At 33.9% G+C, this 12,958-nt stretch overlaps 1 protein-coding gene across 1 annotated transcript; it reads right to left on the reverse strand.

Annotated features, from left to right (window-relative positions):
• Nucleotides 1-7,702: 7,702 nt before the first annotated feature.
• Nucleotides 7,703-10,435, reverse strand: LOC122604372 (rust resistance kinase Lr10-like). The gene is made up of 3 exons (XM_043777266.1): nt 10,178-10,435; nt 9,034-9,304; nt 7,703-7,758 (listed from the first exon to the last, which is right to left on the reverse strand). Exons 1-3 carry the CDS (start codon nt 10,433-10,435, stop codon nt 7,703-7,705), a joined length of 585 nt encoding a protein of 194 aa, XP_043633201.1.
• Nucleotides 10,436-12,958: the final 2,523 nt, after the last annotated feature.

The raw sequence follows: 12,958 nt of genomic DNA on the forward strand, positions 1-12,958 counted from the left end.
CTAACCCCGGAGTATTCACTTCTTTCATTAGATGGTAAGGGTATTTTTGAGAGATGATGATTTTGTGCAACTAAGTTGGAGGGAGTAAATTTGAAAAGTGAGAGGTTAAGGTGATATGTTGTGAGAAAAGGGTTAAAGAATTGATACCCTTCTCTAAAATTCTAAAATCGCCGGGTAAAACACATTTCTATCGGATGTCATTTGTTGATATTTCGGTATTGAAAAAGCCTTCATGGACCCAGTGAAGCAATGCACATCTTTACCTAACCACTCAAGTGTTTCTTAACAAATGCTTGTTTTATTTCTCACGAAGATTTTCTAATTTCTATTAACTCTTCATTTGGAAGATGTTGATATTGAAAAAGGGTGACACTCTGCTCCAGTATCCGACTTCATTTGATCACTATGTGTCTAGAGCTTTCATAATTGATCATTAATTTGATCGTTATTCATTCCTTAGGACACATTTGCGTCATATCTTTGTGATATACATGCTTATCTTTGTGATATAGCCGGAACATTTGTAGTGATATCTTAGAAGATATTTCACGATGATCAAATGGAAATCCTACCATTGCTAACATCATTTCCAGCTTTGAACGTAGGTCTCATAATTGCATTTTTGTAATTATTGAGTTAACAAGAAGTCTATTGTGACCTTGGATTTTTCCTAAAAGTTTTTAAGGATAGTAGAACATGGTTATCGAACGCCTAGGTGACACTGACCATGGTTTACATTCTTTAAAGCATTCTTGAGGTTGGAAAGCCAAAAGACCGAACTATGTTAGAGGTTTGCTTTGTGCTTTTCTCAATGATACATAGGAAATCCGATAAATGATATACATTTCTTTCGGTCATTTCATTAATCCTTTCAATTTTTGAATGCAAAACGGATAATTCTTATCCGGTTTCTTTTCTCATCACCCAAACACAGAAAACACCAACACCATAATAAACTGTTTATCTCAACCACTTCAATCTTACATTTTAGTCACCCATAGGAACAATTGGGTTGATTTATGTGGTTAGATAGATGTTTTGATGATTGATAATCCTCCATGAGCTTAATGTCAAGATTTTAGTCATGATTATTTCTTTTAAACAATCAAATCAATCAATGTTTGCATAATGACATTTGTTCCCAACTTTGTCATTATGAGGGGGAGAAAATAGTATGATTGATTATTAGAATGATTGATAAGGTCAAGGAGAAAAGTTTATGTTTGGTTGTTTCAATTGCTTTCAGAGATACAATCATTCAGCTTCAAGAATCAAAGAGACTGTGTTTACTCATGGATTAATGAGGAGCATGATTACTTCATAAGAGACTTTTCAAAACCTTATTGAAATGTTTACTCTCAAAAGTGTTCAAGACAATGTGACAAAGATCAAAGCTTCAAAGAACAAAAGATTGAAGATTAAAGACAAAGAAGAAAAGCTTCAAAAAGAGTATTCGTCAAATAAAATATCTTCACGTCATACAACAAACACTTTATTTAAAGCTATATTGCACACATCAAGGGGGAGAGTACATATTTCTGAAAATTCATTCCAAGACTTCAAGAATCGAAGATTGAAGAATTCAAGACAAGTTCATACCTTCCGCACCTCAAAAGACAACTCTGATTCATGATTCAACAATCTTCAAAGATTCAAGACATATACACACTCATCATTCTCTGTTCTATAAGAACATTGAGAAACAACAGATGATCTAACTTCAAGAAGTCCAAAACTAATATTGAATCAAGTTCTCCAAAGACAATGAGAAAGCTTTGAAGACTTGTTTCAACTTACCAATTGTCTTCATCACCGGGCTCATCAAATTCATTCCTACAAGACAAACCAACACGTACTTCAGACCTTACAATATATCACTAAGGGGGAGAATGTTAGAAATCCATAAATAGTGATACATTGTAATTTAAGTTGTGGACTTACTTGTAGTTAAGTCATGAGTTGAAGATTTCTAAGGTTGAGGGGCTAATTGTGATAATTAGCATAGTTGGTTAGTTTAGACTATAAATAGCCTTCAATTCCTTAGAAATCATAACTTTGGCATATTAACAACACATTCTTCATACAATTACATCTGAAAATCACACTCTTGATTCCAATTCTCTCTCAATACACACACAAACACCAAGAACACACACACTAACCAAACACCATTGTTGATGTGAATTCGGTTGATAAATCGTGTTGATTACATTGGCTCTTCAAGGACTTGGTATTTCCTCTCAGCTCTCAAAACGATCCTGAGTTGACGATACCAATCATTGAAATTCGGCCCAGAAAGCTTTTCCCCTTCCAACATCGACCTAAATGCCGATTGATGTATGTTTTGAGTGGTATTGTTTGTTGCCATCTACAAAACAGACAAAAGTTCAATTATCAGTATTCCGATAATTATCCTTAAGAAATGTAATTTTACCCTTGTTAAATTCATCTAACAAATTACTTTCACTAAGGCTAGGATCCAACTTGACATATAATCATTTCATCAGTTGATCTGCTAGAAATGACGGTATTCAAAAGGTAATCGAGAGTCGATAATTGCATTCATGCAACTCCTAGAATTATGGGACTTACAACAACACTGTAAAGGGGTATTAAGTGTTTTGTAAACATGTTTTGTCCCATCTTATGCCACGGGTTAAGTTCTCACCTCTTAACTCGTTTTAAGTTGCCCAATTAAGAACATGTAGATAGTCCACCGGTGTCTCACAACGAGTGGTAATCCAACTTGAAGAGATAAAATTCACCTACGTCTCACGTAGAGCAAAAAGCACTGGCAAGTGTTCTTAGTAAAGTGGGTGGCATTGACTTAACTTTAAATGGGTAATGCATTTGATGTGAATCAAAAGTTTATGTTTGAAGACTCATGCATAATCTTCGAAACATAATATTTAATAAAATTATTTGTTTAGTCTTAACAACACAAGAGAGCTCGGTAGCTCCATTTGAATGCACAAAGAAGCGCAAGGGCAAAGGTTTGCGATGGACACAATTAAAAACCCGCCCTTTTAGAAGGCTAGCGCACTCCGACTTATTAGAGTTTGTTCAAATGGGTGAGCCGGTGTATCTCAAGGTTGTAAGACTCCAATTTTATTAATGAAATCTCCATTTCGATAGTTCTTAGTCAAGTTTATTTTCAAAACCAATTTTTGCATCACCTTTATACAACTTATTCCGAACAACTTAATCATGTAACAAGTTAAGGTAGGTCACCTAAACATGGTTACTATGGTTCATGCATATGTTTAAACCCGGCTCCCCCTTCTGAAGAAGAGGACCACATGCATCAAGTTACCTTGATTGCGTAAGCCTTTAAACAAAATAACTAACACTTAGCACATAAACACATAAAAAACATGCTGACTGGAAATTTCCAGTATCTTCACGACCAGTTTAAGCCTATTTCTGGTCCGATTCAGATTTCAACCAGAACTACAAAGTTGTGGCCCTATGAGTCTAAAATCTACATTCCGAATTTGGGCTTCTAACTCATTACCGATTAAAAGATATGATTTTTTTAGTAAACTGTCGCAAACCAGAAAATTTACACGAAAAATTCACATTGTCACATAATTATCTAATAATTAACCCTAATTATTGGATCATGATGATTTGCAAAATATATCTCTATATATCCAGTAAATTCACATTGTCACACAATTTCTTGTGATTTTACAATATTTAACAACTTTAAATAATTAAGATACATATAATCATGCAATTCATCACATAAATCATGTCAATTCACAATTCAAAACTTGCTTAAGGGTTTCAATCTCCATTGAATTAGGTTGAAATTTTAATTAAACAAAAAAACACTTATTTTTATTTAAATAATTACCGAAATTTTAATTAATTAAAATAAAAAAACAACCTTTAATTATTTAACAATTAATTAAAATCAACCAACCCTTAAACCCCCCTTCAAATTTTGATCTTGTAATTAATAGATCACATATGTGGCTCGTGATACCACTGTTAGAATATAAACATATAATCATACATAATCACGAGTAAGCGCAACAGAATAAATTGAAACATATATGCAATCAAATTAATTAACAAAGAATAGAATTGAGTTGTGTACCTTATGCAAAGCTCCAATAAAGATAATAATAATAAGATTATTATTAATGCTTAGGATTTAAAGGAAAACCCCTCTACGATCGCACACTAGACACCCCGAATAACGTATGCTAGTACCCGATCACAAACCAAACAAACCCTTTGTTTAAACTTTAACTTCACAGTCGAACACCCATAATGAAAAGGGAATTCGGCCACTTCAAAGAAAAGGAGAGAAAAAGGAGACATTTGCTTATGTGAAAAACTGTATGAAAAACAAAGAATTAAGCCCATATTTATAGGACTTAATTAGGTTAACATAGCTTGGAAAATAAGCCACATCAAGGCTTACCAAGCCCTTGAAGTGGACGGCCCCCTCATGGACTTTAGGTCCAAATCCATTTTTCGATTTTCACATTTTAATCCTCCTCTTTAATCAATTAAATATAACTAACCCTTTAATTATGTTTAATTAATCATTTCGTGATCAAACTTGTAACAACCGCCTTACGAATATTCTAATTAAGTTCTTAGATCATACTTTCGCCATCTAAACGGCTAGACAGTCCAATCTACTTAAGTTCTTGACGTACTTTAGACTCAAAATATGTGCTTATTGGAAGGTCAATTAGATCTTAAATCTTGATTTATGTGACGGATTATGAATTAATTCGATAAAATATGAAGATTCGGTTAATAAATGTTCGTGTCCATAAGTGTTCTAGTGCAAAATGTTCACAAATAGTCCCTTGGAAATACCTAGTGCATTCATTTAGAAAAGGTATAAATATAATGTTGTAGTATGAGAAAATTCACTATTCATTCATCACCTCCATTTCTCACTCTCTCTCTAAAAACACATAGTCAGGAACATCTCCACCACCATTTTCACACACTAAAATCACCATCTTGATTTTGGGTTGGTTAAGTGAAATCATTTGTACTTTCGGGTTCCTTGTGACGATCAAAACACGTTTCTAGCATCAAATCACAGGTAATAACAACCTCTTTTGAGAATTCGATCAAAACAAAAGTGTACTTTTTATGTTCTTGTTCTTGATGATTTGGTCCGATTTTTGTTAAGAAATCATGTTTATATGCAATGGGTTTGTGTCTAAATGTGTTTAACATCATTTTGGTGAACAAACTTGGGTCATAACCTGATTAAATTACAAAACCCAAATGAACATAACTTGTTCTTGAAGTTCAAAGTGTTCATGTGATATTTGATCTTGGAAACCAATAAAGGTGTTATGAAATAATGTTAATATGTTTATATGTGCTTGTATTTGGTTCCAACTAGTTCTGAAATCGAGACAATCGGTTGTACATTGGTCTGTGTTTAGCCCGTTTCTAGCATGAAACGATCTAAATGAAGGACTTGAGAAACGATCTAAATCCCTCAAAATTATCCTAGACATCCTCCTTGGTTCATGGTTCTTGATTCGTTCAGTCTTGTGTGGTGTGGTAATGTGTTGGTTCGTTTATTGGGTAACTGATCTTGGAATCGGTTTTGCTCAACTATTATTTTGAAAACGATCTTGTTTTGTTTACGAATTGGGTAAAACGATCTAAAAGCTTTGACAGTAAAACGATCTAAATGGATGAGTTAGAACGATCTAAATGGCTGAGTTATGGAACGATCCAAAATGATGAGAGGTGAAACGATCTAAACTTGTGAGCATGAAACGATCTTATTGACCTGAACCAAAACGATCTAAATAGGCTATGCAAGTGAAACGACCTAAATGGTTAAGCAGAGGGACGATCTAATTGAGCCACACTAAAACGATCTAATTGAGCCACCCTAAAACGATCTAAATTTGAGCAACATTAAAACAATCTAAAGCTGTGCGACAGAGAAATGATCTAAAGCTGTGCAACAGAAGGACGATCTAAATGACAAATGTGAAACGGTCTTGAGCCCGGAGAATATTAACATGGTTCTGAACTTGAAGCTAGAACAAATCTTACACCAAAACCCTAGACCTTATTGTTCTATAATTTCTTATGTGACCTGATCTTGTACTTGATCATTAATCAACCCAACCAATCGTTGCTTCAATTAATCTCGGATTAAGTACATTCAAGGCTATAAGATAACATTTAAGCTAGTTCCTGAATCGACCTAGACCAACATTCATTGTGCACACCTTAATTATGCCCACTAAAGACATGTTCGATCTTGATTATTAAGGTACGAGTGCTATGAACAAATAACTGAGTTCTTAAGACTTGTTCGACTCTTTAACACAATAAGTATTTATGTGTGAGTTCTAAAACGTTCAGTTCGAGTCCAGTACATGTACTTAAAGTTCATTTAAACCCTTTTGAGTCAAAACGTTCAAAGATCTTCAAATGACCCAAATCATCGGATCATCAAGAACATTTTCGTGATTAATCAATCACCAAGTCTAATATATGTACCTATCATATGAATTACGACGTGTACTTAGGCCTCAGACAAGACGTGCTTGGACTTCGATAGGTATAATAATATCTATCTTTGTGCTTATCCTTTCTGCTCGATAACTGTACTGTACCAGATCACTGTGAGTTCACTTATCCCCTTTTCGTACATTCTGTTCAAAGTTCTTTATCGGGGACTGAAAAGCATGAAAACTATTTTTGTACTTGAATTATATATATATATATAAATATATATATATATATGTTCTTGAACTGTTCTACGTACTATTATATGATCCTATGAAAATTATTTCGTACTTAAATGTATATATATAAATATATATACATATGATCTAAAACTGTTCTATGTACTATTTTATGAACGTACAGACTATTTATAAAATGATTCTGAAATACATCCTTATTACTATTCTTATCTTCTGTGGTGTGTTGGGATCTTGAATGGGCAGGATCTTGAATACATCCATATCTTCATACTCTCTTGAGTATACTTAGATCTTGAATGGGCAGGATCTGAATACATTCCTATCATCATACTTATTCTCTGAAACTGTATTCTAGATCTTGAATGGGCAGGATCTTGAATACATTTGTATCACTTATATGTTCGCTGTATGAACTTATTGTTCTATGTATGAATTCTATTTTTACTGCTATCAGTTCATATCCCACAGTTCAGGGAATGAACCGTAGGTAATTATGAACAGCGCTGTTAGGGTAGGTCCACCCTCATTCTCTACAGTTCTGGAGGATGCATGTTATCTGTACTTATTTGATCTAGATCATGCTTGTAGCTTACTTGTTATTGTGAGCTTACTGATTCATTATCGTTCATCATTGACCAATCGGGTTAGTAGTAATTATATACATACATATTAAGTACAATACATATTCCAAAACTATTCTTGATATTACAAAGTACTTTTGACAGACGTATAGATCTTATGACTTGTTCTTAATATACATACTAATATTATGTATAAATAATAAGTACTTTATGTGAATCTCACCAACTACTTTTGTAGTTGACCCTTTTGAACTTACATGCTTTTCAGGCTAGGTTCTTAGTTCTCTTAGCATAGGAGTCTTCCTACTTCCAGCTTACTTCTATGGAGATTGTTCAGGCGTTCAAGATTAGTGGCTGTGAAGACTTCCTTTTGCTTGTTCCTGTTCTGAGTTCAAGGAGTACTTAAGATAATTGTTCTGTCTTTGGAATATTATCTAATTCAGGGTTTTTCCCAAATGCTGTAATAACTTATGATACTTCTTATTCCTTAATGTTGTAGGCTGTGTTTGAACTTGTACTGTGCGTGCTTGTGCTTATCTGTACATCCCGTATATTCCGCTTTAGTGGGGTGTTACAAAACTAATCAATATATTACTTTAATATATCAATTAATATAATCGAGTTACCGTGTCATTTCGTGTGACCCCGTAGGCTTAAATTATTCCCGGACATGCGATTTATAATAAAATGATCACACTCCAACAGCTCCCACCTAAGCATTTTATTATAAAGGCAATAATATTGGTTGACGTCTAGCAACACTTCAATGCTCCCGGAAATATTTAAGAATAGATTCTTAAATTTCCAAGTTGAAATGATTTAGTCCTTAATATCCCTTTGTTCAGATACCCTTGTTAATTATGAATATGGATCAATGTCATTTCATAATTTAACGATTATATTTCTCATTTCTACAATTAATTAAGATTAACAAATTAGTCAAGACAACTTCTTGGCCACACAAACATCTTCAATTAATTAATGAGGGCGCCAAATGGTATCATATTTCAGTTGCAAATTGAAGGAACAAATCCTGTATTGACTATAAGTGTCTAGCCATGTCGTTTTTTAACATTTCTGAAAATATCTCTTTATTACTGCCTTGTTCAGGACAGTTAGGAACTATATCAAGAAATGCAATCCATACATGCATAAGTCACTTGTATCTCAAGTCAAAGGATAAATAAAGTAACCATTTCACGAATTTCATTTAATGACGCCGATCCATAAAATGAGAATTCGTTTTGTGGGGTAAGTCCAATATTCACCTTTTGAATATCATATGAGTTTGGTACGATCCACCATCTTCAAAATATTCTCTTAAATATTTTCACCAGTCTCTCCTAATTGTCTTACTTTAATTATATTCCCATATAATTAATCAACAATAGACATTTAGAATATTCAACTAATATTCATAGATTTAAACATGCAAATATAGGACACAATTATTATAAAAAATGAAACCACTTATGCTGCATATAAAAATTCATTTATTGAAAATAACAATTGTTTAACATCCCATTATCTAAATACCAATCACAAATTTACATGATATAACTTAGCAATATCTAAGGCCTAAGCCTTCTGCATGCTTGTTGAGCTTTCCTTTGACAATGCCTTTGTAAAAGGATCCGCCAAGTTATAATCTGTGTGAACTTTGAGTAAATTGATTTCACGTGATTCGATTTGCTCTCGAACATAGTGATATCTCCTTTGGTAATGTCTGGCACCCTTTTGAACTCCAGGTTCATTGGCAATGACAATTGCTCCAGGATTGTCACAGTACAAATCCATAGGTGTATTATTTGATGGCATCACATCAAGCCCAGAAAGAAAATTTCTGATCCAGACAGCTTCCATTGCTGCATCCAAAGCAGCTATATACTCAGACTCTGTAGTAAACATAGCAACGGTAGATTTCTTCTTACTCTTCCAATCTACTGCTCCTCCATTCAAAATGAAGACATACCCTGACTGAGACTTGGTATCATCCTTATCAGTCTGAAATCCAGCATCACAGTATCCAGTGACTTTAAGCTCTTGATCTGGATTTCCTCCATACACCAAAAATAATTCTTGAGTAGCACGCATGTACTTAAGAATGTTTTTCACAGCAGTCCAATGATCCTCTCCGGGATTTTGCTGATATCGGCTTACTATATTTTGCGCGAACGCAACATCAGGTCTAGTGCATCTAACCGCATACATGATAGGTCCCACCGCCGAAGCATAAGGGACTCTCTTCATACGCTCCACCTCTTCATGTGTAGAAGCACCATTCTTGTTGGATAAATTAAGTCCTTCTTGCATAGGCAAGTTCCCGCGCTTAGAATTTTCCATCTTGAACCTCTTCAAGATCTTATCTATATACACACTTTGACTTAATCCGATCAACCGTTTATTTCTATCTCTATAGATTTTGATTCCAAGCATGAATGCTGCTTCACCCAAGTCTTTCATAGCGAAACACTTTCCAAGATAAGATTTAACGTCTTTTAACATTGGAATGTGATTTCCTATTATCAATATGTCATCGACATACAAGACAAGGAAAGTAACATTACTCCCATTAGCTTTGCGATATACACATGGCTCATCAGGATTCTGAACAAAATCAAACTTTTTGATCTCTTCATCAAACCTTTTATCCCAACTCCTTGATGCTTGCTTTAGTCCATAAATGGACCTTTGAAGTTTGCATACTTTGTTGGGATATTTAGGATCGACAAAACCTTCTGGTTGTACCATATAGACTTCCTCGTCTATAAAACCATTCAAGAAGGCGGTTTTGACATCCATTTGCCATATCTCAAAGTCATGGTACGCTGCTATGGCTAAGATGATCCTAATAGCTCTAGTGTGTCCGGAACCAACACCAGCATCGACATTGCTTTTTCCGCCAACCATTTCTAGTATTAGCATCCCATAACTATACACATCGGCTTTATGGGACACTACTCCAAAGTTTCTGTTGAAAACTTCAGGGGCAATATATCCAATGGTGCCTCTCGCCTCCAACATTGAAACTATACTATCTTTCCTTGAGTGCAATTTAGCAAGCCCAAAATATGCTATTTTTGGGCAGAAATCTTCATCAAGGAGGATGTTATGAGGCTTTATATCCAGATGCATTGCATCCACAATGAAAGTAATCAAGACCTCGTGCAATTTCAAGTGCTATCTCATACAACTTATCTAGTCTTATTTGTTGATCACTTGTCTTGATAGAAACATGACTGTGTATTGTTGGAGTGTGATCATCTTATTATAAATTGCATGTCCGGGAATAGTTTAAGCCTACGGGATCACACAAAATAACACGGTAACTCGATAATATTAATTGATATATTAAAGTAATATATTGATTAGTTTGATTACGGAATGATTAATTAAACATAATTAAAGGGTTAATTATATTTAATTGATTAAAGAAGATGATTAAAATGTGAAATTGAAAAATGGATTTGGACCCTAAATGCTAAGGGGGGGGGGGGGGGGGGGCATGACAAAGGCCTTGTAAGTCTTTGTCTAGCTTATTTTCCAAGTAAACTTTAACCGAATTATGTCTAATAAATAGAGGGTTAAGTTTAAGATTTTTCACACATTATTTTCACATAAGTTTTTTATCCTCTTCTCCCTTTTTCTATGAAGTGGCCGATCTCTCTTTTATTAAGGGGATTTTGACTTTGAAGTTAAGGGTTTGTAACAAAAGGTTGTTCGGTTAGTGATTGGGGTACTAGCATACATTATTCGGGGTGTCTAGTGTGCGATCGTAGAGGGGTTTTGCTTTAAACCCTAAGCAATAATAATATCATTATTATCATCTTTATTGGAGCTTTGCATAAGGTACACAACTCAATTCTATTATTTGTTAATTAATTTGATTGCATATCTGTTTCGATTTCTTCCGTTGCACTTACTCGTTTTTATGTATGATTATGTGCTTATACTCTAACAGTGGTCTCACGAGCCACATATGTGATCTATTAATTACAAAGATCAAAACTTGAAGGGGGGTTTAAGGGTTAGTTGATTTTAATTAATTGTTAAATAATTAAAAGGTTGTTTTTTTTTTTATTTTTAATTAATTAAATCGGATCTTAATTAAATAAAATTAGAGTTTTTTTTAATTAAAATTTTAACCTTATTCAATGGAGATTGAAACCCTCAAGCAAGTTTTGAATTGTGAATTGACATGTTTTATGTGATGAATTACATGATTACGTGTATCTTAATTATTTAAAGTTGTTAATTAAAAATAAAATCACAAGAAATTCATGCAAAATTTATTGTGATTTTACTGGATATATAGAGATATATTTTTTCAAAGCATGAGGATCCAATAATTAGGTTTAATTATAGATAATTATGTGACAATGTGAATTTTTCGTGTAAATTTTTTGGTTTGCGACTGTTTACTAAAAAATTCATATATTTTAATCGGTAATAAGTTAGAAGCCCAAATTCGGACTGTAGATTTTCAACTCATAGGGCTACAACTTTGTAGTTCTGGTCGAAATTTGAAAATCGAACTAGAAACAGGCTTAAACTAGTCGTGAAGCTACTGGAAATTCCCAGTCAGCATGTTTTATTTGTTTATGTGCTAAGTGTTAGTTATTTTGTTTAAAGGCTTACACAATCAAGGTAACTTGATGCATGTGGTCCTCTTCTTCGGAAGAAGGAGCCAGGTTTAAACATATGCATGAACCATAGTGACCATGTTTAGGTGACCTACCTTAACTTTTTACATAATTAAGTAGTTCGGAATTAGCAAATTTTTTAATTTTTGTATTGTTTATAAGTTGTATAAAGGTGATGCAAAAATTGTTTTAAAAATAAATTTGACTAAGAACTATCAAAATAGATATTTCATTAATAAAATTGGAGACTTACAACCTTGAGATACACCGGCTCACCCATTTGAACAAACTCTAAGAGAGGTATAAGTCAGAGTGCGTTAGCCTTCTAAAAGGTGGGTTTTTAATTGCGTCCATCGCAAACCTTTGCCCTTGCGCTTCTTTGTGCGTTCAAATGGAGCTACCGACACTACTACACAAATCTAAATAAGACCCCTAAATAAAACCCGCTAACCTCATATGGAACCTGCTTATCAAAAAAGCCGGATCATATTAAAGCCCGTACCGATATATAACCCGCTTATAAAATAAAACCTTCAAATAGAAGCCGTTAACCAAATAAAACCCTCAATTAAACCCACTTAATGACCGTGTCATATTAATACTGCTTTTTTCTTTCCTTGTAAATTGTAAACAACCGTAATTCATTTACTTTAGATAAAAACTTGTTTCCCCAAAAATTTTTGTTCCCTCCCCATTTCCCTCCAAGGCCCGCCTTTATACTCAAAAAATTTGTGTTTGAATCTTTTATAAACCTACTTCCTCTTCTCGTGACTCTATGTCTTCATTGTTGGAATACACATGATTCTATTCGAGTGATAAAACATCCCCAATCGTCCTGTGGAACCTGTAAGAACATTAAAACATAATTGCTATTGATTTCGGGTTCCCATAACAAGGTGATTGAGTAATAATGGGATGATAAATTCACCTGGAACATGATGCACGAATTAGAGAGGAATACACACACAAAAATTAGGGTTTATTATGTGTTGGGATTAACCTTAACTTAGGGTTA

Source organism: Erigeron canadensis, chromosome 6 (assembly GCF_010389155.1).
Source record: "Erigeron canadensis isolate Cc75 chromosome 6, C_canadensis_v1, whole genome shotgun sequence".
NCBI classification, from domain to species: Eukaryota; Viridiplantae; Streptophyta; class Magnoliopsida; order Asterales; family Asteraceae; genus Erigeron; species Erigeron canadensis.